The 25681-nt window shown below is 53.5% G+C and overlaps 1 protein-coding gene across 1 annotated transcript; it reads right to left on the reverse strand.

The window, feature by feature from the left end:
• Positions 1-752: 752 nt before the first annotated feature.
• On the reverse strand, positions 753-7845 carry LOC139354737 (serine/arginine repetitive matrix protein 1-like). The gene is made up of 2 exons (XM_070998972.1): positions 7628-7845; positions 753-1614 (listed from the first exon to the last, which is right to left on the reverse strand). Exons 1-2 carry the CDS (start codon positions 7843-7845, stop codon positions 753-755), a joined length of 1080 nt encoding a protein of 359 aa, XP_070855073.1.
• Between the last annotated feature and the right edge of the window lie 17836 nt (positions 7846-25681).

Consider the following 25681-nt stretch of genomic DNA (forward strand, 5'->3'; position numbering starts at 1 on the left):
ACCGCGGAGGCAAGAAAAACTCCAGAAACTCTCTCCGGAAAGTTTCCCATGGCTCGGTGTGCATTTGGTATGCCCGGTACCAGCCTTCGGCGCGGCCTGAGAGAAGTCCAATGACGGCCCTCGGTATGTCACTCGTTCTCACATTGTAGGCAGTGGCACCATCCTCGATGCGTTCTATAAAATGAACGGGGTCTGACTGTCCGTCAAAAAGTACGCCCCATCCTCGCAGTTTCTCGGCGAACACGGCCGCGGATATGGAGCTGTGCGGAAGATGGGCGGCTGGGTTGGCGGCCGGTATCTCCCGTCCAGGGCTTTTCCGTAGGTTCCCTAAGCAGGGCACGGAAAACGTGTGATCCTCGATTCCGGGCATCGGTGAGGTGGCCTGACTGGTGGACGTCCTCGGGGTGGGTGCTTCCGGGTATATTGCCTCCAGTGCGGCAAAGCGCTCTCGTAGAGCCGGGCTGTGGTCTCCTCCTCCGATGAAGGATGCCACTTGGCCGTTCGGGTCAAGTCCAAACTCTTTTAGTAGAGCCTGCAGCTCGTCCTTCCGGCGGTAGGCGATCCATCTGACCCCCATGTTTGCGGTCGTGGAATCACCCCCGGATGCGGTGAAAAACCTGTCCTCTTCCAGTCCGGCAGCTGCCGGATCTGGCTTTGATTCTGCGTCCTCTGACGTTTTCTTTCCCGAGTCACTGGGCATACGCGCGGTGGCGCTGCCGATGGCTCTGCTGGGGATCACTCGGTGAGCGCTCCTAGTGGCGTGACTGGGCGCTGGGCGCTACCAGGGGCGTGATGCGGCGGGCGCACGACAGGTGCTGCTTACGTGAGGCAGTGGCTGACCGATGTGGTTGCGGCTGGCGCTCCCGTTGGCGCTCGGTGAGTGCGGCTGGTGAGCGGCGGCGCTGCTGTGGGCGCGGTGATTGGCGCTCGGTTGGCGCTGCTGAGGGCGCCTGTTGGGCACTAACGCCGCTCGATGGGCGCTGCTGATGGGCGCTGAACACTACTGAGGGCGCGGAAGCCGCTCGGTGGGCGCTGCTGAGGCTGGCGCTCCGGATGGCGCTCGGTGAGCGCGGCTGGTGAGCGGCGGCGCGCGGCAGCGCTGATCGGTGTGGTGAGCGCTCGGTTGGCACTGCTGTTGCCCTGCTTGATGGCGCTCGGTGGTAGCCGCTCGTAGGGCTGTGCGTTGGGCGCGGATGCCGCTGAGGTCTCTGCTGGTGGCGCTCGGTGGGTGCTGCTGGTGGTGCAAATGACGCCGCCCGATGGGCGCTCGTTGCGAGCTCCTGGTGACGCTCGTTGTGTGGCTGGTGACCACGTGTCCGGCGCGGTTGGCGCTGCTGTTGGCGCTGCTGGTGGCGCTCTGTGGGCACCTGATGGCCACGTGGGTGGCACTGCACGGCGCGGGACGCTGCTGGGTCTGCGCTGCTGATAACGCGGCTGGCGGCGCGGGTGACGCTGCTGAGGGCGCGGTGGTCGCGCTGTGCGTGCTCCTGGTGGGCACGTGGGTGGGTGCCGCTGGTGGTGCACTGACGCCGCTCGCTGGGCGCTACTGGGCCGCTCTGTGGGCGCTGCTCGGGGCGCGGTATGCGCTTGACGGCTTCGTGGGAGGCCACGTGGCTATGTGGCGCTCCGGCAGTGGGTTGGCGTTGGCGGGCGCAGCGTTACGGGATCCCCTACTCTAACTATTCCTGTGGTATCATATCTTTCCCTAAATCTCATCTACTGGACATGGGTCTTTAGGCCTTGCGGTTGGTGGTAAAAACGCAACTCTCCTAAAGGATATCTAGTCGTCCTTATTCGTCCCTGTTCGGGCGCCAAACTGTAAGGACCTTTTTCATGGGCTGGGATAAAACTCAGTCCGGCCAGGGTCCTCTACAGTTAAATTTGTAGAAAAGTATTGGGACGAAACTGGACGGGGAGTTGCCGCGGGAATTTGTGGGGAAAGGAGGCCAGAGTATCCGCGTTGCACCGAGTAAGCAGCTCTAGCGCAACACGGCACCCGAAAGGTATAGTGGAGGGCGGGGCTGCTCCCGGCGAAAATACTAACGAAACGAGCGGCGTAGCCGATCCCTGAGAAAATACCAACAAAACTGGACGGCGTGGCCGTTCCCCCTGGATGTGCGACTCACAAGCTACTGGGGTAGGGGGTAGGGATCCGAGGGGAGGATGGCCGGAGGCGACCCTTCCCTGTGCTCCCTGTGGTCGATCGAGTGGTCGTTTGCACTGAGTAAGCTTCTCTGGCGCAACACGATTCCCGACCGGCACAGATCACTGCACGTGGCTCGCGACTACCTAAACCGTGTTTGGGGCGGGGTTCCCAGGAGAGGGTGGCCAGAGGCGATCCTTTCCTATGCTCCTTGTGGGCGATTGGGTGGTCGTTTGCACTGAGTAAGCTTCTCTGGCGCAACACGATTCCCGACCGGCACAGATCACTGCACGTGGCTCGCGACTACTTAAACCGTATTTGGGGCGAGTTCCCAGGAGAGGGTGGCCAGAGGCGATCCTTTCCTATGCTCCTTGTGGGCGATCGGGTGGTCGTTTGCACTGAGTAAGCTTCTCTGGCGCAACACGATTCCCGACCAGCACAAATCACTGCACGTGGGTTCCCGAAAAATGCACAAATTCACACGGACACATACTTCCTCATTCTCTCTTGTCTTTATTATTCGCTAGTACTACTACTACTACCCCTACTCGCACTCAGTCTGATCGCTATTGTCTGTCCCACTTACTCCTTGGATCCGGCGTGCCGACGCTCGTGCCGCTGTACCACTCCGGGTTGAAGTCCGCTCCTAGGTCTGATCGCCTTGGCTGCCATTTGAGAATGAGAGCGAGCTTCCGCCCTTGCAGCCGCATGTAAGCCCGGCTTGCCGGGTTTCTTCGTTTCCCAACACAGTTTCTTATCGAACCTCCCGCCTATCGCTATCGGCACTATCAGCTGTTGGCCCTCGGTTGACCAACACTGGGTGGTTTTTCCAGCCCTGGTGCGCGCAATATTTAAATCGGATAAGCTTAGCTTCTAGTTTGAATTTAAATAAATTGCCTTCGTGGCGAAACGACTTATATTATAATTATATTATATATTATAACTTATAAATAAATGGCCTTCGTGGCGTAATCTCCAATTGTATGCCTTCGTGGCGGAAAGAATAGTGTTCGTACCCAAAGGTACTCAACATGACCACACCCAACAAATCAAGCAGTATCCAAGTTGGGAACAGTACCGACGCTCAGTAGCACCCACTGCATATGAGAATGGCTGATCAGCATATTATATGTCTCACTAACTCACCGTCTCACCGACTAAACGGCACACTGACCGGCCAATGCAGTCAGCACATTTTGCAGTGTCTGCCGAGCCAACTACACAAACTGCTACCATAATCAAAACTCCCTGACCTACCTACCTACTTTAGAATATAGCTCATTCACTAATCATTACACTAAACTTCCGTGTTCCAAGTAGTATATAAACATGTACCAAATGAAGAGTAAATCAGTTATCAACACACCTCTTAACTCCGCGGTTCTACTTCCTACATCTGGGAATAGGGCTCGTAATACACTATCTCAACTAGTAGCTAACCACGTTAGCTCACCCTCAGCGCAGCTCCAGCATCGCCTGTGGTCCGGCATTACAGTAACCATCGTTACCATTGCCGCGACGCGATCGTCCTGCCATCAAAGCGTCCCCGTGCCAGCGACAAGTGCTCATTACCCCCCTTGTCCCGCGGTGTGACCCGGAAGTGTCTACTTCGGTTAGGCACAAACATTGGTGACCCCGACGTGATCCTTTAACAACAAAGGATCACACTCAAGCAACCCCCTTCCCACTAAAGGACTCACAGCTTTATCCAGCTTCACAGGATACGCTTCTTCTTCCAGCGTCACAGGAACTTCAGCTTAATCCAGCTTCACAGGATACGCTTCGTCTTCCAGCGTCACAGGAACTTCAGCTTAATCCAGCTTCACAGGATTCGCTTCTTCTTCCAGCGTCACAGGAATTTCAGCTTCATCCAGCTTCACAGGACTCGCTTCTTCTTCCAGCGTCACAGGAACTTCAGCTTCACAGGATACGCTTCGTCTTCCAGCGTCACAGGAACTTCAGCTTCATCCAGCTTCACAGGATACTCAGCTTCATCCAGCTTCACAGGATACTCAGCTTCATCCAGCTTCACAGGATACTCAGCTGCATCCAGCTTCACAGGATACTCAGCTTCATCCAGCTTCACAGGATACTCAGCTTCATCCAGCTTCACAAGATACTTGTTTCCAAGACACACAATATGTCTACTTCATTCATTGAGGAAACAAGTCACACAAGAATCGATTTACACAATCGATTACTAGACACCCAAAACGAGCTGCAAGGGAAAATCCAACAGGTCATTAAGAATTATGGCAAGGATTCTGCCGACCGACGCCACCGAGACGGCTATTATTCCGGTAAGCTAAATCAGTTAAACGATCTCTGGCAGCAGTTTTGCGACCTAGATGAAGAAGTCCAGCAAGCGGCATTACCCACTGGAAGTGAGTACTCTTCACGATTAGTAGCACTTAAAGAGCTGGTCGAAAAATATCAGAATATCTTTCTGGACAACATGCCGACTGGAAGCGGGCTTCCGAAGGCCCCCAGACGAATTTCGACCAACATCAAGGTCACAACAAGAGATCAAGTCAAAGGAAATTCCGCAATTGACACGGTGATCCGACAGTTGCAGAGAAGATGCAACGAATTGGAGTCATCATTAACATTAGCCTCGAACGCCCCAACCGTCACCCCAGCCCTACAAAGGCACCTGGATCTCCATTGGGCGTTACTGAGGCAAGCCCACGACGAATTGGACAGCACACCTGGGGCCGCAGCCCTGGCAGAAGCAGAGCTAGCCCGATTCCACACATTATACGAGGAATACGAAATGAACCTGCTACGAGAAAACGACGCGCCAATGAGCCTAAACTTGGCACTTCCGCCAATTAGCATTCCGGAGTTCAACGGCCAGTATCTAGACTGGCCACGGTTCCATGATCTCTTTGTGGAATTGGTACATAACAAACCATATTCGGCCAGTCAAAAGCTACATATTCTACAGAGTTCGCTTCGTGGTGAAGCGAGGAACGTCTTGACAGACACGGCCTTCTCACAGGGTGGCTATGACGACACCTGGTTGCGGTTGAAGGCCAGGTACCAGAACGGCAAAATACTAGTATTCGCCGCCATAGCAAAAATTATTGACCATAGGCCTATAGACGGCTCCTCGCGCCAACTAAGGGCCTTACATGACACTATAAAAAACTCAATGAGTACTCTTAAAAACCTCGATATCAGCACAAAATCCTGGGATCCAATCCTGTGTTTTCTTATCAGAAGAAAACTAGACCACCAGTCTCTAGCTGCTCCAGAAAATTCAGCGGATGCACCAACGGAAATTCCAACGTTATGGAGTGTACTGACGTTTATTGAGCGGCGCGCTTGCATGCTGGAGACGATAAGCGCTCAACCTACAGCAACACTCCGCCATCAGTCAGTTCCCAACGAAGAGAGCTGTAAGATTTGTCACCTAGGACAACATAATCTTAGAGCATGTAGCCGTATCCAGCAAACGGACCCCCTAGCACGGCGTCAAGCCATTGTTCAAGTAGGAGCATGCACAAATTGTTTGTCTACAGCTCATAAGGTTGAAAACTGTGGATCACCGACCACTTGTCGAGTCTGCCAGCAACGGCATCATTCACTGTTACACCAAGGACCGACTAGCAACCCAGTGGCCGGCGCAGTAACCATTGCAGGCTACGACCACGTAGGAGGATATACTATGCTCGCGACCGCCAAGGTCTCATTACAAGGGCCAAACGGTCAATTACAAACATGTCGCGCTGTAATAGATGGTGGATCACAGGTGAATCTTATCTCAAGGAGAATGGCAGATCTGCTATCTCTTAAGGAAAGGTCACCGATTGAAATATCTGGAATCGGAGGAAAGATATCAACAGCAATTAGATCAACACTAAAGCTCTCATCATGTGCATCAGGGTTTGAAAAACTACTAGAGGTATTTATTATGCCCACAGTCATTACAGACCAACCGTCAGTACCGATTACAACCGATCTTAATATTCCCGAGAGACTGCCGTTAGCAGATCCTGACTTTCGGCAACCTGGACCCATTGACCTAACCTTAGGGGCTGAGGTGTATTCTCGTGTAATAACCGGTGAACTTCTTGAACTAGGACCTAATAAACCTTTGGCACAAGGCACTAGGCTTGGTTATGTAATCACAGGTTATCTCAATAAAGAAACCTCATCTGATACGGAAATCAACCCTATTCTGGTAGAAGGCAGAGGTGATGTTGCAGGACCGAACGTTGCTTATGAACCAACGAAAGATAAAAATCCGATGAATATAGAACAGACTTCTCATCAATTCAAAACCTACAAGAAGGCTGTCTTTGGTTCACCATTTCTAAACTTAACCAAGAAAGATCTTAGTTTTGTTGCAGAACGTCCACATACCATAGACGTGCCAAATGATCAAGTTCTACGAGGGCACAATTTCAGTCCCCACGGTAATGTCAATTTTATCGCAAAGGGGAGTGTTAAGCAGCATCAAGAAGATGTGAAGGACCTGAATCACAAACCGCAGTTGAAGGAAAGATCCACCTTGGTCAATGATTTGTTAGGTGCTTCCTATACAATTCGGTCAAGGGCTGACCAACATCACGACTTAATTGAGGGTACCCCTCAATGGGGGGGAGAATGTTCGTACCCAAAGGTACTCAACATGACCACACCCAACAAATCAAGCAGTAGCCAAGTTGGGAACAGTACCGACGCTCAGTAGCACCCACTGCATATGAGAATGGCTGATCAGCATATTATATGTCTCACTAACTCACCGTCTCACCGACTAAACGGCACACTGACCGGCCAATGCAGTCAGCACATTTTGCACTGTCTGCCGAGCCAACTACACAAACTGCTACCATAATCAAAACTCCCTGACCTACCTACCTACTTTAGAATATAGCTCATTCACTAATCATTACACTAAACTTCCGTGTTCCAAGTAGTATATAAACATGTACCAAATGAAGAATAAATCAGTTATCAACACACCTCTTAACTCCGCGGTTCTACTTCCTACATCTGGGAATAGGGCTCGTAATACACTATCTCAACTAGTAGCTAACCACGTTAGCTCACCCTCAGCGCAGCTCCAGCATCGCCTGTGGTCCGGCATTACAGTAACCATCGTTACCATTGCCGCGACGCGATCGTCCTGCCATCAAAGCGTCCCCGTGCCAGCGACAAGTGCTCATTACCCCCCTTGTCCCGCGGTGTGACCCGGAAGTGTCTACTTCGGTTAGGCACAAACAAATAGAAGTGGCGAAATGTGGAGGGTGTGTTTCACGCATCCTCACACCCCCCCCCCTTTCTTCGGCGTGATTATGGCGGAGGGAAACGATCACCTCCCGCCCGGCGGTGATGGTGACTCGGAACCGATGACCCTCGATCTGGCCCAGGTAGCGCACCCTCCGTCAATCCTGCTCCTGGATGGATGCGACTAGGGCTGTAGGCAGTCGTCGCTTGTGGGTGTCTACCCTACAGCCGACTGGGGCGACGACCCACTGGGCCTCCTCCATAACTTGTCCAGCGTCCGGACACTCCCGGAGGGCTCGCAGGACCTCATTCTCCTCTTCCCTGCTGAGGAACAATTTCAGGTCCGGTTCCCAGCCCAGCTCGCTTGGTGCGATCGTGCGGCCGGGAGTTTGCGGTACGGCGCGCGCAGAGGTGCCTAGGCATGGCGATATTGGGTGCGGCGATCGCTGGCTGTGCGGTCGAAACATCCCTTCCGGGGTGCGTGGGGAGCTTTGCAAACGTCCGGGCGTTCGTGGTAGCGGACTGGTATTGTGGCTTCCACCTCCTGGGGGTGACGTCCGTCGCGGCGTTCTGGCCCGTCGGGGGCCGCTCTGGTGGTGATCCGGGCGATGCCTCTGGTATGGCCGGCGGTGGCGGGTCAACGAAACCCTGGGGAGCGTTTCCTCCGACTCCTGGGTCCTGGCCAGCCGTTAGTGCGACAGAATGTCTTGAAACCGCGACTGGTGAACTGCGTGCCGTTGTCGCAAATCAAAGTCCTGGGTGCTCCAAAGCGGGATATTATCCTTTCCCGAAATCCAAACTCCAGTTGGGCGGCTGTGGCCTTCTTTAGGGGGATGATCTCGACCCATTTGGAAAAGACATCTATAAATACGAGCAGCATGGTATTCCCTCGTCGGGTCCGAGGGAGAGGTCCAACGAAGTCGGCTCCGACGAGCGCGAATGGCTCCGTGGGATGGCGGGTGAGCATTTTGCCCGCCGTTTTGCGTTGACTCACCTTGTATTGTTGGCAAACCAAGCAGCTGGTGACGTACCGCACAACGTCTCGATGTAATCCCGACCAGAAATATCGTTGGGCAATCCGTCTGCGAGTCTTCCGGATGCCCAGGTGACCAGCAGAAGGGTGGTCGTGGCATTCCTCCAGCACTCGTTGTCTCTGCTCCCGAGGCACGCAAAGCTTCCATGGGTTGCTGTTTCCCACGTCTGAGGTGTGTCCGATGTGTCGATACAGCTGTCCGTGATCCAGAGTGTAATCCGGAAACTTTTCGGGGCGCCTCTGGACTTCTTCTTGCATCCTCCAGATCCATTTGCACTGAGTTCCGTGTTCCGCGAGCAGCTGAAGCATCCCTAGGGGTTGTCGGGAGAGGGCGTCGGCGACAACGTTGTATTTGCCCTTCCGATAGAGGACAGTAAACTGGTATTGTTGCAGCTCCAGAGCCCACCGGGCTATGCGGCCCGTGGGGTTGTCAATCGAGTTCAACCACTTGAGAGCGAGGTGATCCGTAATCACGTCAAACTGGTAGCCCTCCAAGTAGCAGCGTAGCTTCCGCGTGGCCCAAACTATGGCGAGGCACTCCTTTTCGGTAGTGGAGTAGTTTTCCTCGGCTCGCTCGAGGCGTCGACTTACGTAGGCGATGACCTTCTCTCCATCGATGCTCTGAGTGAGGACTGCTCCAAGTCCTGCATCACTTGCATCCGTCTGAAGCTGGAACTTGTATTCAAAATTTGGGCAGGCCAGTACCGGTGCGGCCGTTAGTCTGGCTTTGAGTGTCTCAAATGCCTGCTGTTGGGGCTCCTCCCAGCTCCACTTGACCCCCTTCCTGAGGAGTCGGGACATGGGCTGAACGATGGAGGCGAAATCCTGGACGAGGCGTTGATACCAAGATGCGATGCCCAAATAGCATCGGAGTTCCTTGACTTTGGTTGGCGGGCGTAGTCCCTGTATAGCAGCTATCTTATCTGGGTCCGTCCTGATGCCTTCTTCGCTGATCAAGTGGCCTAGGTATACCACCTTTTTCTGAAAAAACTTGCACTTGCCTTGATTCAGCCGAAACTTTGCTTCCCGCAGTCGTCGGAAGACTTCCCTGAGATTCCTGGCATGTTCCTCCCATGTCGCCCCGATGACGATGATGTCATCCAAGTAGGCGAAGGCGTGGGGTTCCATATCCGGCCCGATGACGCTGTCAAGGGCTCGCTGGAACGTTGCTGGGGCAGAATGCAGTCCAAAGGGCATGACTTTCCAGTGGAAGAGTCCACGCCCAGGGACGGTGAAAGCCGTGCATTCGCGGCTTCCTTCCGCCATAGGGATCTGCCAGTATCCATTCTTAAGATCCAGCGTTGAGATGAACCGGGCGTTCCGTAGCCGCTCCAATATGTGGTTGATTCGTGGGAGTGGGTACGCATCGGGTATGGAATGTGCGTTGAGTTGTCGATAGTCGACGCACATCCGCATATCCCCTGTCTTCTTCCGCACGAGCACCAGCGGGGCACTGTGCGGGCTACGGGAGGGCTCGATTCGGTCGTCTCGTAATAGCTCGTCCAACTGCTGATTGATTATTTTAACTGAAATGTAATGTTCTCATCAATACCTATCGATTGACTCAAAAAAAAGTTTTCCACGCCCACTTTAACGCCCACAAACCGCAAAAACCTGTGACGCCCACAATTTTCATGCTAGATAAAAAATTTTAACTAAAATGTATTGGTCTCGTCGATACCTATCGATTGATCCAAAAAAAAATTTGCCACGCCCACTCTAACGCCCATAACGCTTAAATCTGTATACCGCCGGTAGGTGGCGCATTTTAATCTCGCTTTGCTGCTTGCATATCTCCATTTAGCTGAGTAACGGGTATCTGATAGTCGAGGTACTCGACTATAGCGTTCTTCCTTGTTTTCTACTAAAGTTATTACTGCGATGGGTACATTCGTCGACTCCCTTATGTTGGGCACGCGCTCTCTCCGGTGGCTTCTTCCGGGTCCCCCAGCTGGTCACTGCGTTGGTGGTACTCCTTCAGGTCGCCTACTCCTGCTGTTCGCCTCTTCCTGTTTTCCATATGTTGTATCCTGACGATATTCGGGGAGAGGAACTTCAGCACCTTAAATGGCCCCGAGTACTTAGGAGCAAGCTTCGCGCTAAAGCCTTCGCTGGCCTTTGACAGGTGGTGGAGGCGGACCATAACCTGTGATCCGAGCTGAGGTCTCCACTCGCGACGTCGCAAATTGTAGTGGCGGCCTTGTTCCTGAGAAGCCATCTGGTTGGTTTCCAGCGCAGTGCCGAAAGCTTCCTGCAGTCGTTTAGCTCGCTCAGTGGGGTCCAACGGCGACGAGTGTAGACCAGGCGTGACCACATCAAAGAGGGCCCCTGGCAATCTGGGTTCCCTACCCTGCACCAGATAGGCGGGGCTGAAACCGGTGCTATCTGAGGTGCTCGTGTTTATGGCCAGCGAGATCTCTGGCAGTAGCTGATCCCATGTCCTGTGATCCTGGTCCACGTACTGGGCTATCATTGTCTTGATGGTCCGGTTTACCCGTTCGGTGGGGTTCTGCTGCGGGGAATAGGGAGCTGTGTATTCCAGTTTGATGCCGTTAGTGCGACAGAATGTCTTGAAACCGCGGCTGGTGAACTGCGTGCCGTTGTCGCAAATCAAAGTCCTGGGTGCTCCAAAGCGGGATATTATCCTTTCCCGAAATCCAAACTCCAGTTGGGCGGCTGTGGCCTTCTTTAGGGGGATGATCTCGACCCATTTGGAAAAGACATCTATAAATACGAGCAGCATGGTATTCCCTCGTCGGGTCCGAGGGAGAGGTCCAACGAAGTCGGCTCCGACGAGCGCGAATGGCTCCGTGGGATGGCGGGTGAGCATTTTGTCCGCCGTTTTGCGTTGACTCACCTTGTATTGTTGGCAAACCAAGCAGCTGGTGACGTACCGCACAACGTCTCGATGTAATCCCGACCAGAAATATCGTTGGGCAATCCGTCTGCGAGTCTTCCGGATGCCCAGGTGACCAGCAGAAGGGTGGTCGTGGCATTCCTCCAGCACTCGTTGTCTCTGCTCCCGAGGCACGCAAAGCTTCCATGGGTTGCTGTTTCCCACGTCTGAGGTGTGTCCGATGTGTCGATACAGCTGTCCGTGATCCAGAGTGTAATCCGGAAACTTTTCGGGGCGCCTCTGGACTTCTTCTTGCATCCTCCAGATCCATTTGCACTGAGTTCCGTGTTCCGCGAGCAGCTGAAGCATCCCTAGGGGTTGTCGGGAGAGGGCGTCGGCGACAACGTTGTATTTGCCCTTCCGATAGAGGACAGTAAACTGGTATTGTTGCAGCTCCAGAGCCCACCGGGCTATGCGGCCCGTGGGGTTGTCAATCGAGTTCAACCACTTGAGAGCGAGGTGATCCGTAATCACGTCAAACTGGTAGCCCTCCAAGTAGCAGCGTAGCTTCCGCGTGGCCCAAACTATGGCGAGGCACTCCTTTTCGGTAGTGGAGTAGTTTTCCTCGGCTCGCTCGAGGCGTCGACTTACGTAGGCGATGACCTTCTCTCCATCGATGCTCTGAGGGAGGACTGCTCCAAGTCCTGCATCACTTGCATCCGTCTGAAGCTGGAACTTGTATTCAAAATTTGGGCAGGCCAGTACCGGTGCGGCCGGTAGTCTGGCTTTGAGTGTCTCAAATGCCTGCTGTTGGGGCTCCTCCCAGCTCCACTTGACCCCCTTCCTGAGGAGTCGGGACATGGGCTGAACGATGGAGGCGAAATCCTGGACGAGGCGTTGATACCAAGATGCGATGCCCAAATAGCATCGGAGTTCCTTGACTTTGGTTGGCGGGCGTAGTCCCTGTATAGCAGCTATCTTATCTGGGTCCGTCCTGATGCCTTCTTCGCTGATCAAGTGGCCTAGGTATACCACCTTTTTCTGGAAAAACTTGCACTTGCCTTGATTCAGCCGAAACTTTGCTTCCCGCAGTCGTCGGAAGACTTCCCTGAGATTCCTGGCATGTTCCTCCCATGTCGCCCCGATGACGATGATGTCATCCAAGTAGGCGAAGGCGTGGGGTTCCATATCCGGCCCGATGACGCTGTCAAGGGCTCGCTGGAACGTTGCTGGGGCAGAATGCAGTCCAAAGGGCATGACTTTCCAGTGGAAAAGTCCACGCCCAGGGACGGTGAAAGCCGTGCATTCGCGGCTTCCTTCCGCCATAGGGATCTGCCAGTATCCATTCTTAAGATCCAGCGTTGAGATGAACCGGGCGTTCCGTAGCCGCTCCAATATGTGGTTGATTCGTGGGAGTGGGTACGCATCGGGTATGGAATGTGCGTTGAGTTGTCGATAGTCGACGTACATCCGCATATCCCCTGTCTTCTTCCGCACGAGCACCAGCGGGGCACTGTGCGGGCTACGGGAGGGCTCGATTCGGTCGTCTCGTAATAGCTCGTCCAACTGCTGATTGATTATTTTAACTGAAATGTAATGTTCTCATCAATACCTATCGATTGACTCAAAAAAAAGTTTTCCACGCCCACTTTAACGCCCACAAACCGCAAAAACCTGTGACGCCCACAATTTTCATGCTAGATAAAAAATTTTAACTAAAATGTATTGGTCTCGTCGATACCTATCGATTGATCCAAAAAAAAAATTTGCCACGCCCACTCTAACGCCTATAACGCTTAAATCTGTATACCGCCGGTAGGTGGCGCATTTTAATCTCGCTTTGCTGCTTGCATATCTCCATTTAGCTGAGTAACGGGTATCTGATAGTCGAGGTACTCGACTATAGCGTTCTTCCTTGTTTTCTACTAAAGTTATTACTGCGATGGGTACATTCGTCGACTCCCTTATGTTGGGCACGCGCTCTCTCCGGTGGCTTCTTCCGGGTCCCCCAGCTGGTCACTGCGTTGGTGGTACTCCTTCAGGTCGCCTACTCCTGCTGTTCGCCTCTTCCTGTTTTCCATATGTTGTATCCTGACGATATTCGGGGAGAGGAACTTCAGCACCTTAAATGGCCCCGAGTACTTAGGAGCAAGCTTCGCGCTAAAGCCTTCGCTGGCCTTTGACAGGTGGTGGAGGCGGACCATAACCTGTGATCCGAGCTGAGGTCTCCACTCGCGACGTCGCAAATTGTAGTGGCGGCCTTGTTCCTGAGAAGCCATCTGGTTGGTTTCCAGCGCAGTGCCGAAAGCTTCCTGCAGTCGTTTAGCTCGCTCAGTGGGGTCCAACGGCGACGAGTGTAGACCAGGCGTGACCACATCAAAGAGGGCCCCTGGCAATCTGGGTTCCCTACCCTGCACCAGATAGGCGGGGCTGAAACCGGTGCTATCTGAGGTGCTCGTGTTTATGGCCAGCGAGATCTCTGGCAGTAGCTGATCCCATGTCCTGTGATCCTGGTCCACGTACTGGGCTATCATTGTCTTGATGGTCCGGTTTACCCGTTCGGTGGGGTTCTGCTGCGGGGAATAGGGAGCTGTGTATTCCAGTTTGATGCCGTTAGTGCGACAGAATGTCTTGAAACCGCGGCTGGTGAACTGCGTGCCGTTGTCGCAAATCAAAGTCCTGGGTGCTCCAAAGCGGGATATTATCCTTTCCCGAAATCCAAACTCCAGTTGGGCGGCTGTGGCCTTCTTTAGGGGGATGATCTCGACCCATTTGGAAAAGACATCTATAAATACGAGCAGCATGGTATTCCCTCGTCGGGTCCGAGGGAGAGGTCCAACGAAGTCGGCTCCGACGAGCGCGAATGGCTCCGTGGGATGGCGGGTGAGCATTTTGCCCGCCGTTTTGCGTTGACTCACCTTGTATTGTTGGCAAACCAAGCAGCTGGTGACGTACCGCACAACGTCTCGATGTAATCCCGACCAGAAATATCGTTGGGCAATCCGTCTGCGAGTCTTCCGGATGCCCAGGTGACCAGCAGAAGGGTGGTCGTGGCATTCCTCCAGCACTCGTTGTCTCTGCTCCCGAGGCACGCAAAGCTTCCATGGGTTGCTGTTTCCCACGTCTGAGGTGTGTCCGATGTGTCGATACAGCTGTCCGTGATCCAGAGTGTAATCCGGAAACTTTTCGGGGCGCCTCTGGACTTCTTCTTGCATCCTCCAGATCCATTTGCACTGAGTTCCGTGTTCCGCGAGCAGCTGAAGCATCCCTAGGGGTTGTCGGGAGAGGGCGTCGGCGACAACGTTGTATTTGCCCTTCCGATAGAGGACAGTAAACTGGTATTGTTGCAGCTCCAGAGCCCACCGGGCTATGCGGCCTGTGGGGTTGTCAATCGAGTTCAACCACTTGAGAGCGAGGTGATCCGTAATCACGTCAAACTGGTAGCCCTCCAAGTAGCAGCGTAGCTTCCGCGTGGCCCAAACTATGGCGAGGCACTCCTTTTCGGTAGTGGAGTAGTTTTCCTCGGCTCGCTCGAGGCGTCGACTTACGTAGGCGATGACCTTCTCTCCATCGATGCTCTGAGTGAGGACTGCTCCAAGTCCTGCATCACTTGCATCCGTCTGAAGCTGGAACTTGTATTCAAAATTTGGGCAGGCCAGTACCGGTGCGGCCGTTAGTCTGGCTTTGAGTGTCTCAAATGCCTGCTGTTGGGGCTCCTCCCAGCTCCACTTGACCCCCTTCCTGAGGAGTCGGGACATGGGCTGAACGATGGAGGCGAAATCCTGGACGAGGCGTTGATACCAAGATGCGATGCCCAAATAGCATCGGAGTTCCTTGACTTTGGTTGGCGGGCGTAGTCCCTGTATAGCAGCTATCTTATCTGGGTCCGTCCTGATGCCTTCTTCGCTGATCAAGTGGCCTAGGTATACCACCTTTTTCTGGAAAAACTTGCACTTGCCTTGATTCAGCCGAAACTTTGCTTCCCGCAGTCGTCGGAAGACTTCCCTGAGATTCCTGGCATGTTCCTCCCATGTCGCCCCGATGACGATGATGTCATCCAAGTAGGCGAAGGCGTGGGGTTCCATATCCGGCCCGATTACGCTGTCAAGGGCTCGCTGGAACGTTGCTGGGGCAGAATGCAGTCCAAAGGGCATGACTTTCCAGTGGAAGAGTCCACGCCCAGGGACGGTGAAAGCCGTGCATTCGCGGCTTCCTTCCGCCATAGGGATCTGCCAGTATCCATTCTTAAGATCCAGCGTTGAGATGAACCGGGCGTTCCGTAGCCGCTCCAATATGTGGTTGATTCGTGGGAGTGGGTACGCATCGGGTATGGAATGTGCGTTGAGTTGTCGATAGTCGACGCACATCCGCATATCCCCTGTCTTCTTCCGCACGAGCACCAGCGGGGCACTGTGCGGGCTACGGGAGGGCTCGATTCGGTCGTCTCGTAATAGCTCGTCCAACTGCTGATTGATTATTTTAACTGAAATGTAATGTTCTCATCAATACCTATCGATTGACCTAAAAAAAAGTTTGCCACGCCCACTTTAACGCCCACAAACCGCGAAAACCTGTGACGCCCACAATTTTTATGCTAGATAAAAAATTTTAACTGAAATGTATTCGTCTCGTCATTACCTATCGATTGATCCAAAAAAAAATTTGCCACGCCCACTCTAACGCCCATAACGCTTAAATCTGTATACCGCCGGTAGGTGGCGCATTTTAATCTCGCTTTGCTGCATGCATATCTCCATTTAGCTGAGTAACGGGTATCTGATAGTCGAGGTACTCGACTATAGCGTTCTTCCTTGTTTTCTACTAAAGTTATTACTGCGATGGGTACATTCGTCGACTCCCTTATGTTGGGCACGCGCTCTCTCCGGTGGCTTCTTCCGGGTCCCCCAGCTGGTCACTGCGTTGGTGGTACTCCTTCAGGTCGCCTACTCCTGCTGTTCGCCTCTTCCTGTTTTCCATATGTTGTATCCTGACGATATTCGGGGAGAGGAACTTCAGCACCTTAAATGGCCCCGAGTACTTAGGAGCAAGCTTCGCGCTAAAGCCTTCGCTGGCCTTTGACAGGTGGTGGAGGCGGACCATAACCTGTGATCCGAGCTGAGGTCTCCACTCGCGACGTCGCAAATTGTAGTGGCGGCCTTGTTCCTGAGAAGCCATCTGGTTGGTTTCCAGCGCAGTGCCGAAAGCTTCCTGCAGTCGTTTAGCTCGCTCAGTGGGGTCCAACGGCGACGAGTGTAGACCAGGCGTGACCACATCAAAGAGGGCCCCTGGCAATCTGGGTTCCCTACCCTGCACCACATAGGCGGGGCTGAAACCGGTGCTATCTGAGGTGCTCGTGTTTATGGCCAGCGAGATCTCTGGCAGTAGCTGATCCCATGTCCTGTGATCCTGGTCCACGTACTGGGCTATCATTGTCTTGATGGTCCGGTTTACCCGTTCGGTGGGGTTCTGCTGCGGGGAATAGGGAGCTGTGTATTCCAGTTTGATGCCGTTAGTGCGACAGAATGTCTTGAAACCGCGGCTGGTGAACTGCGTGCCGTTGTCGCAAATCAAAGTCCTGGGTGCTCCAAAGCGGGATATTATCCTTTCCCGAAATCCAAACTCCAGTTGGGCGGCTGTGGCCTTCTTTAGGGGGATGATCTCGACCCATTTGGAAAAGACATCTATAAATACGAGCAGCATGGTATTCCCTCGTCGGGTCCGAGGGAGAGGTCCAACGAAGTCGGCTCCGACGAGCGCGAATGGCTCCGTGGGATGGCGGGTGAGCATTTTGCCCGCCGTTTTGCGTTGACTCACCTTGTATTGTTGGCAAACCAAGCAGCTGGTGACGTACCGCACAACGTCTCGATGTAATCCCGACCAGAAATATCGTTGGGCAATCCGTCTGCGAGTCTTCCGGATGCCCAGGTGACCAGCAGAAGGGTGGTCGTGGCATTCCTCCAGCACTCGTTGTCTCTGCTCCCGAGGCACGCAAAGCTTCCATGGGTTGCTGTTTCCCACGTCTGAGGTGTGTCCGATGTGTCGATACAGCTGTCCGTGATCCAGAGTGTAATCCGGAAACTTTTCGGGGCGCCTCTGGACTTCTTCTTGCATCCTCCAGATCCATTTGCACTGAGTTCCGTGTTCCGCGAGCAGCTGAAGCATCCCTAGGGGTTGTCGGGAGAGGGCGTCGGCGACAACGTTGTATTTGCCCTTCCGATAGAGGACAGTAAACTGGTATTGTTGCAGCTCCAGAGCCCACCGGGCTATGCGGCCCGTGGGGTTGTCAATCGAGTTCAACCACTTGAGAGCGAGGTGATCCGTAATCACGTCAAACTGGTAGCCCTCCAAGTAGCAGCGTAGCTTCCGCGTGGCCCAAACTATGGCGAGGCACTCCTTTTCGGTAGTGGAGTAGTTTTCCTCGGCTCGCTCGAGGCGGCGACTTACGTAGGCGATGACCTTCTCTCCATCGATGCTCTGAGTGAGGACTGCTCCAAGTCCTGCATCACTTGCATCCGTCTGAAGCTGGAACTTGTATTCAAAATTTGGGCAGGCCAGTACCGGTGCGGCCGTTAGTCTGGCTTTGAGTGTCTCAAATGCCTGCTGTTGGGGCTCCTCCCAGCTCCACTTGACCCCCTTCCTGAGGAGTCGGGACATGGGCTGAACGATGGAGGCGAAATCCTGGACGAGGCGTTGATACCAAGATGCGATGCCCAAATAGCATCGGAGTTCCTTGACTTTGGTTGGCGGGCGTAGTCCCTGTATAGCAGCTATCTTATCTGGGTCCGTCCTGATGCCTTCTTCGCTGATCAAGTGGCCTAGGTATACCACCTTTTTCTGGAAAAACTTGCACTTGCCTTGATTCAGCCGAAACTTTGCTTCCCGCAGTCGTCGGAAGACTTCCCTGAGATTCCTGGCATGTTCCTCCCATGTCGCCCCGATGACGATGATGTCATCCAAGTAGGCGAAGGCGTGGGGTTCCATATCCGGCCCGATGACGCTGTCAAGGGCTCGCTGGAACGTTGCTGGGGCAGAATGCAGTCCAAAGGGCATGACTTTCCAGTGGAAGAGTCCACGCCCAGGGACGGTGAAAGCCGTGCATTCGCGGCTTCCTTCCGCCATAGGGATCTGCCAGTATCCATTCTTAAGATCCAGCGTTGAGATGAACCGGGCGTTCCGTAGCCGCTCCAATATGTGGTTGATTCGTGGGAGTGGGTACGCATCGGGTATGGAATGTGCGTTGAGTTGTCGATAGTCGACGCACATCCGCATATCCCCTGTCTTCTTCCGCACGAGCACCAGCGGGGCACTGTGCGGGCTACGGGAGGGCTCGATTCGGTCGTCTCGTAATAGCTCGTCCAACTGCTGATTGATTATTTTAACTGAAATGTAATGTTCTCATCAATACCTATCGATTGACCTAAAAAAAAGTTTGCCACGCCCACTTTAACGCCCACAAACCGCGAAAACCTGTGACGCCCACAATTTTTATGCTAGATAAAAAATTTTAACTGAAATGTATTCGTCTCGTCATTACCTATCGATTGACTCAAAAAAAAGTTTTCCACGCCCACTTTAACGCCCACAAACCGCAAAAACCTGTGACGCCCACAATTTTCATGCTAGATAAAAAATTTTAACTAAAATGTATTGGTCTCGTCGATACCTATCGATTGATCCAAAAAAAAATTTGCCACGCCCAATCTAACGCCCATAACGCTTAAATCTGTATACCGCCGGTAGGTGGCGCATTTTAATCTCGCTTTGCTGCTTGCATATCTCCATTTAGCTGAGTAACGGGTATCTGATAGTCGAGGTACTCGACTATAGCGTTCTTCCTTGTTTTCTACTAAAGTTATTACTGCGATGGGTACATTCGTCGACTCCCTTATGTTGGGCACGCGCTCTCTCCGGTGGCTTCTTCCGGGTCCCCCAGCTGGTCACTGCGTTGGTGGTACTCCTTCAGGTCGCCTACTCCTGCTGTTCGCCTCTTCCTGTTTTCCATATGTTGTATCCTGACGATATTCGGGGAGAGGAACTTCAGCACCTTAAATGGCCCCGAGTACTTAGGAGCAAGCTTCGCGCTAAAGCCTTCGCTGGCCTTTGACAGGTGGTGGAGGCGGACCATAACCTGTGATCCGAGCTGAGGTCTCCACTCGCGACGTCGCAAATTGTAGTGGCGGCCTTGTTCCTGAGAAGCCATCTGGTTGGTTTACAGCGCAGTGCCGAAAGCTTCCTGCAGTCGTTTAGCTCGCTCAGTGGGGTCCAACGGCAACGAGTGTAGACCAGGCGTGACCACATCAAAGAGGGCCCCTGGCAATCTGGGTTCCCTACCCTGCACCAGATAGGCGGGGCTGAAACCGGTGCTATCTGAGGTGCTCGTGTTTATGGCCAGCGAGATCTCTGGCAGTAGCTGATCCCATGTCCTGTGATCCTGGTCCACGTACTGGGCTATCATTGTCTTGATGGTCCGGTTTACCCGTTCGGTGGGGTTCTGCTGCGGGGAATAGGGAGCTGTGTATTCCAGTTTGATGCCGTTAGTGCGACAGAATGTCTTGAAACCGCGGCTGGTGAACTGCGTGCCGTTGTCGCAAATCAAAGTCCTGGGTGCTCCAAAGCGGGATATTATCCTTTCCCGAAATCCAAACTCCAGTTGGGCGGCTGTGGCCTTCTTCAGGGGGATGATCTCGACCCATTTGGAAAAGACATCTATAAATACGAGCAGCATGGTATTCCCTCGTCGGGTCCGAGGGAGAGGTCCAACGAAGTCGGCTCCGACGAGCGCGAATGGCTCCGTGGGATGGCGGGTGAGCATTTTGCCCGCCGTTTTGCGTTGACTCACCTTGTATTGTTGGCAAACCAAGCAGCTGGTGACGTACCGCACAACGTCTCGATGTAATCCCGACCAGAAATATCGTTGGGCAATCCGTCTGCGAGTCTTCCGGATGCCCAGGTGACCAGCAGAAGGGTGGTCGTGGCATTCCTCCAGCACTCGTTGTCTCTGCTCCCGAGGCACGCAAAGCTTCCATGGGTTGCTGTTTCCCACGTCTGAGGTGTGTCCGATGTGTCGATACAGCTGTCCGTGATCCAGAGTGTAATCCGGAAACTTTTCGGGGCGCCTCTGGACTTCTTCTTGCATCCTCCAGATCCATTTGCACTGAGTTCCGTGTTCCGCGAGCAGCTGAAGCATCCCTAGGGGTTGTCGGGAGAGGGCGTCGGCGACAACGTTGTATTTGCCCTTCCGATAGAGGACAGTAAACTGGTATTGTTGCAGCTCCAGAGCCCACCGGGCTATGGGGCCCGTGGGGTTGTCAATCGAGTTCAACCACTTGAGAGCGAGGTGATCCGTAATCACGTCAAACTGGTAGCCCTCCAAGTAGCAGCGTAGCTTCCGCGTGGGCGATGACCTTCTCTCCATCGATGCTCTGAGTGAGGACTGCTCCAAGTCCTGCATCACTTGCATCCGTCTGAAGCTGGAACTTGTATTCAAAATTTGGGCAGGCCAGTACCGGTGCGGCCGGTAGTCTGGCTTTGAGTGTCTCAAATGCCTGCTGTTGGGGCTCCTCCCAGCTCCACTTGACCCCCTTCCTGAGGAGTCGGGACATGGGCTGAACGATGGAGGCGAAATCCTGGACGAGGCGTTGATACCAAGATGCGATGCCCAAATAGCATCGGAGTTCCTTGACTTTGGTTGGCGGGCGTAGTCCCTGTATAGCAGCTATCTTATCTGGGTCCGTCCTGATGCCTTCTTCGCTGATCAAGTGGCCTAGGTATACCACCTTTTTCTGGAAAAACTTGCACTTGCCTTGATTCAGCCGAAACTTTGCTTCCCGCAGTCGTCGGAAGACTTCCCTGAGATTCCTGGCATGTTCCTCCCATGTCACCCCGATGACGATGATGTCATCCAAGTAGGCGAAGGCGTGGGGTTCCATATCCGGCCCGATGACGCTGTCAAGGGCTCGCTGGAACGTTGCTGGGGCAGAATGCAGTCCAAAGGGCATGACTTTCCAGTGGAAGAGTCCACGCCCAGGGACGGTGAAAGCCGTGCATTCGCGGCTTCCTTCCGCCATAGGGATCTGCCAGTATCCATTCTTAAGATCCAGCGTTGAGATGAACCGGGCGTTCCGTAGCCGCTCCAATATGTGGTTGATTCGTGGGAGTGGGTACGCATCGGGTATGGAATGTGCGTTGAGTTGTCGATAGTCGACGCACATCCGCATATCCCCTGTCTTCTTCCGCACGAGCACCAGCGGGGCACTGTGCGGGCTACGGGAGGGCTCGATTCGGTCGTCTCGTAATAGCTCGTCCAACTGCTGATTGATTATTTTAACTGAAATGTAATGTTCTCATCAATACCTATCGATTGACCTAAAAAAAAGTTTGCCACGCCCACTTTAACGCCCACAAACCGCGAAAACCTGTGACGCCCACAATTTTTATGCTAGATAAAAAATTTTAACTGAAATGTATTCGTCTCGTCATTACCTATCGATTGATCCAAAAAAAAATTTGCCACGCCCACTCTAACGCCCATAACGCTTAAATCTGTATACCGCCGGTAGGTGGCGCATTTTAATCTCGCTTTGCTGCATGCATATCTCCATTTAGCTGAGTAACGGGTATCTGATAGTCGAGGTACTCGACTATAGCGTTCTTCCTTGTTTTCTACTAAAGTTATTACTGCGATGGGTACATTCGTCGACTCCCTTATGTTGGGCACGCGCTCTCTCCGGTGGCTTCTTCCGGGTCCCCCAGCTGGTCACTGCGTTGGTGGTACTCCTTCAGGTCGCCTACTCCTGCTGTTCGCCTCTTCCTGTTTTCCATATGTTGTATCCTGACGATATTCGGGGAGAGGAACTTCAGCACCTTAAATGGCCCCGAGTACTTAGGAGCAAGCTTCGCGCTAAAGCCTTCGCTGGCCTTTGACAGGTGGTGGAGGCGGACCATAACCTGTGATCCGAGCTGAGGTCTCCACTCGCGACGTCGCAAATTGTAGTGGCGGCCTTGTTCCTGAGAAGCCATCTGGTTGGTTTCCAGCGCAGTGCCGAAAGCTTCCTGCAGTCGTTTAGCTCGCTCAGTGGGGTCCAACGGCGACGAGTGTAGACCAGGCGTGACCACATCAAAGAGGGCCCCTGGCAATCTGGGTTCCCTACCCTGCACCAGATAGGCGGGGCTGAAACCGGTGCTATCTGAGGTGCTCGTGTTTATGGCCAGCGAGATCTCTGGCAGTAGCTGATCCCATGTCCTGTGATCCTGGTCCACGTACTGGGCTATCATTGTCTTGATGGTCCGGTTTACCCGTTCGGTGGGGTTCTGCTGCGGGGAATAGGGAGCTGTGTATTCCAGTTTGATGCCGTTAGTGCGACAGAATGTCTTGAAACCGCGGCTGGTGAACTGCGTGCCGTTGTCGCAAATCAAAGTCCTGGGTGCTCCAAAGCGGGATATTATCCTTTCCCGAAATCCAAACTCCAGTTGGGCGGCTGTGGCCTTCTTTAGGGGGATGATCTCGACCCATTTGGAAAAGACATCTATAAATACGAGCAGCATGGTATTCCCTCGTCGGGTCCGAGGGAGAGGTCCAACGAAGTCGGCTCCGACGAGCGCGAATGGCTCCGTGGGATGGCGGGTGAGCATTTTGCCCGCCGTTTTGCGTTGACTCACCTTGTATTGTTGGCAAACCAAGCAGCTGGTGACGTACCGCACAACGTCTCGATGTAATCCCGACCAGAAATATCGTTGGGCAATCCGTCTGCGAGTCTTCCGGATGCCCAGGTGACCAGCAGAAGGGTGGTCGTGGCATTCCTCCAGCACTCGTTGTCTCTGCTCCCGAGGCACGCAAAGCTTCCATGGGTTGCTGTTTCCCACGTCTGAGGTGTGTCCGATGTGTCGATACAGCTGTCCGTGATCCAGAGTGTAATCCGGAAACTTTTCGGGGCGCCTCTGGACTTCTTCTTGCATCCTCCAGATCCATTTGCACTGAGTTCCGTGTTCCGCGAGCAGCTGAAGCATCCCTAGGGGTTGTCGGGAGAGGGCGTCGGCGACAACGTTGTATTTGCCCTTCCGATAGAGGACAGTAAACTGGTATTGTTGCAGCTCCAGAGCCCACCGGGCTATGCGGCCCGTGGGGTTGTCAATCGAGTTCAACCACTTGAGAGCGAGGTGATCCGTAATCACGTCAAACTGGTAGCCCTCCAAGTAGCAGCGTAGCTTCCGCGTGGCCCAAACTATGGCGAGGCACTCCTTTTCGGTAGTGGAGTAGTTTTCCTCGGCTCGCTCGAGGCGGCGACTTACGTAGGCGATGACCTTCTCTCCATCGATGCTCTGAGTGAGGACTGCTCCAAGTCCTGCATCACTTGCATCCGTCTGAAGCTGGAACTTGTATTCAAAATTTGGGCAGGCCAGTACCGGTGCGGCCGTTAGTCTGGCTTTGAGTGTCTCAAATGCCTGCTGTTGGGGCTCCTCCCAGCTCCACTTGACCCCCTTCCTGAGGAGTCGGGACATGGGCTGAACGATGGAGGCGAAATCCTGGACGAGGCGTTGATACCAAGATGCGATGCCCAAATAGCATCGGAGTTCCTTGACTTTGGTTGGCGGGCGTAGTCCCTGTATAGCAGCTATCTTATCTGGGTCCGTCCTGATGCCTTCTTCGCTGATCAAGTGGCCTAGGTATACCACCTTTTTCTGGAAAAACTTGCACTTGCCTTGATTCAGCCGAAACTTTGCTTCCCGCAGTCGTCGGAAGACTTCCCTGAGATTCCTGGCATGTTCCTCCCATGTCACCCCGATGACGATGATGTCATCCAAGTAGGCGAAGGCGTGGGGTTCCATATCCGGCCCGATGACGCTGTCAAGGGCTCGCTGGAACGTTGCTGGGGCAGAATGCAGTCCAAAGGGCATGACTTTCCAGTGGAAGAGTCCACGCCCAGGGACGGTGAAAGCCGTGCATTCGCGGCTTCCTTCCGCCATAGGGATCTGCCAGTATCCATTCTTAAGATCCAGCGTTGAGATGAACCGGGCGTTCCGTAGCCGCTCCAATATGTGGTTGATTCGTGGGAGTGGGTACGCATCGGGTATGGAATGTGCGTTGAGTTGTCGATAGTCGACGCACATCCGCATATCCCCTGTCTTCTTCCGCACGAGCACCAGCGGGGCACTGTGCGGGCTACGGGAGGGCTCGATTCGGTCGTCTCGTAATAGCTCGTCCAACTGCTGATTGATTATTTTAACTGAAATGTAATGTTCTCATCAATACCTATCGATTGACCTAAAAAAAAGTTTGCCACGCCCACTTTAACGCCCACAAACCGCGAAAACCTGTGACGCCCACAATTTTTATGCTAGATAAAAAATTTTAACTGAAATGTATTCGTCTCGTCATTACCTATCGATTGACTCAAAAAAAAGTTTTCCACGCCCACTTTAACGCCCACAAACCGCAAAAACCTGTGACGCCCACAATTTTCATGCTAGATAAAAAATTTTAACTAAAATGTATTGGTCTCGTCGATACCTATCGATTGATCCAAAAAAAAATTTGCCACGCCCAATCTAACGCCCATAACGCTTAAATCTGTATACCGCCGGTAGGTGGCGCATTTTAATCTCGCTTTGCTGCTTGCATATCTCCATTTAGCTGAGTAACGGGTATCTGATAGTCGAGGTACTCGACTATAGCGTTCTTCCTTGTTTTCTACTAAAGTTATTACTGCGATGGGTACATTCGTCGACTCCCTTATGTTGGGCACGCGCTCTCTCCGGTGGCTTCTTCCGGGTCCCCCAGCTGGTCACTGCGTTGGTGGTACTCCTTCAGGTCGCCTACTCCTGCTGTTCGCCTCTTCCTGTTTTCCATATGTTGTATCCTGACGATATTCGGGGAGAGGAACTTCAGCACCTTAAATGGCCCCGAGTACTTAGGAGCAAGCTTCGCGCTAAAGCCTTCGCTGGCCTTTGACAGGTGGTGGAGGCGGACCATAACCTGTGATCCGAGCTGAGGTCTCCACTCGCGACGTCGCAAATTGTAGTGGCGGCCTTGTTCCTGAGAAGCCATCTGGTTGGTTTACAGCGCAGTGCCGAAAGCTTCCTGCAGTCGTTTAGCTCGCTCAGTGGGGTCCAACGGCAACGAGTGTAGACCAGGCGTGACCACATCAAAGAGGGCCCCTGGCAATCTGGGTTCCCTACCCTGCACCAGATAGGCGGGGCTGAAACCGGTGCTATCTGAGGTGCTCGTGTTTATGGCCAGCGAGATCTCTGGCAGTAGCTGATCCCATGTCCTGTGATCCTGGTCCACGTACTGGGCTATCATTGTCTTGATGGTCCGGTTTGCCCGTTCGGTGGGGTTCTGCTGCGGGGAATAGGGAGCTGTGTATTCCAGTTTGATGCCGTTAGTGCGACAGAATGTCTTGAAACCGCGGCTGGTGAACTGCGTGCCGTTGTCGCA

Source organism: Drosophila suzukii, unplaced genomic scaffold (assembly GCF_043229965.1).
Source record: "Drosophila suzukii unplaced genomic scaffold, CBGP_Dsuzu_IsoJpt1.0 scf_19, whole genome shotgun sequence".
Taxonomy (NCBI): Eukaryota; Metazoa; Arthropoda; class Insecta; order Diptera; family Drosophilidae; genus Drosophila; species Drosophila suzukii.

Excerpts from the sequence above, each read along its gene's own strand:
- LOC139354737 (XM_070998972.1), bottom strand. The coding sequence starts at position 7,845 with ATGTTTCGACCGCACAGCCAGCGATCGCCGCACCCAATATCGCCATGC. Across the intron at positions 1,615-7,627 it reads CAAGTTATGGAGGAGGCCCA|CCACGTGGCCTCCCACGAAG; the intron begins GTGGGTCGTCGC and ends AGCGCCACATAG.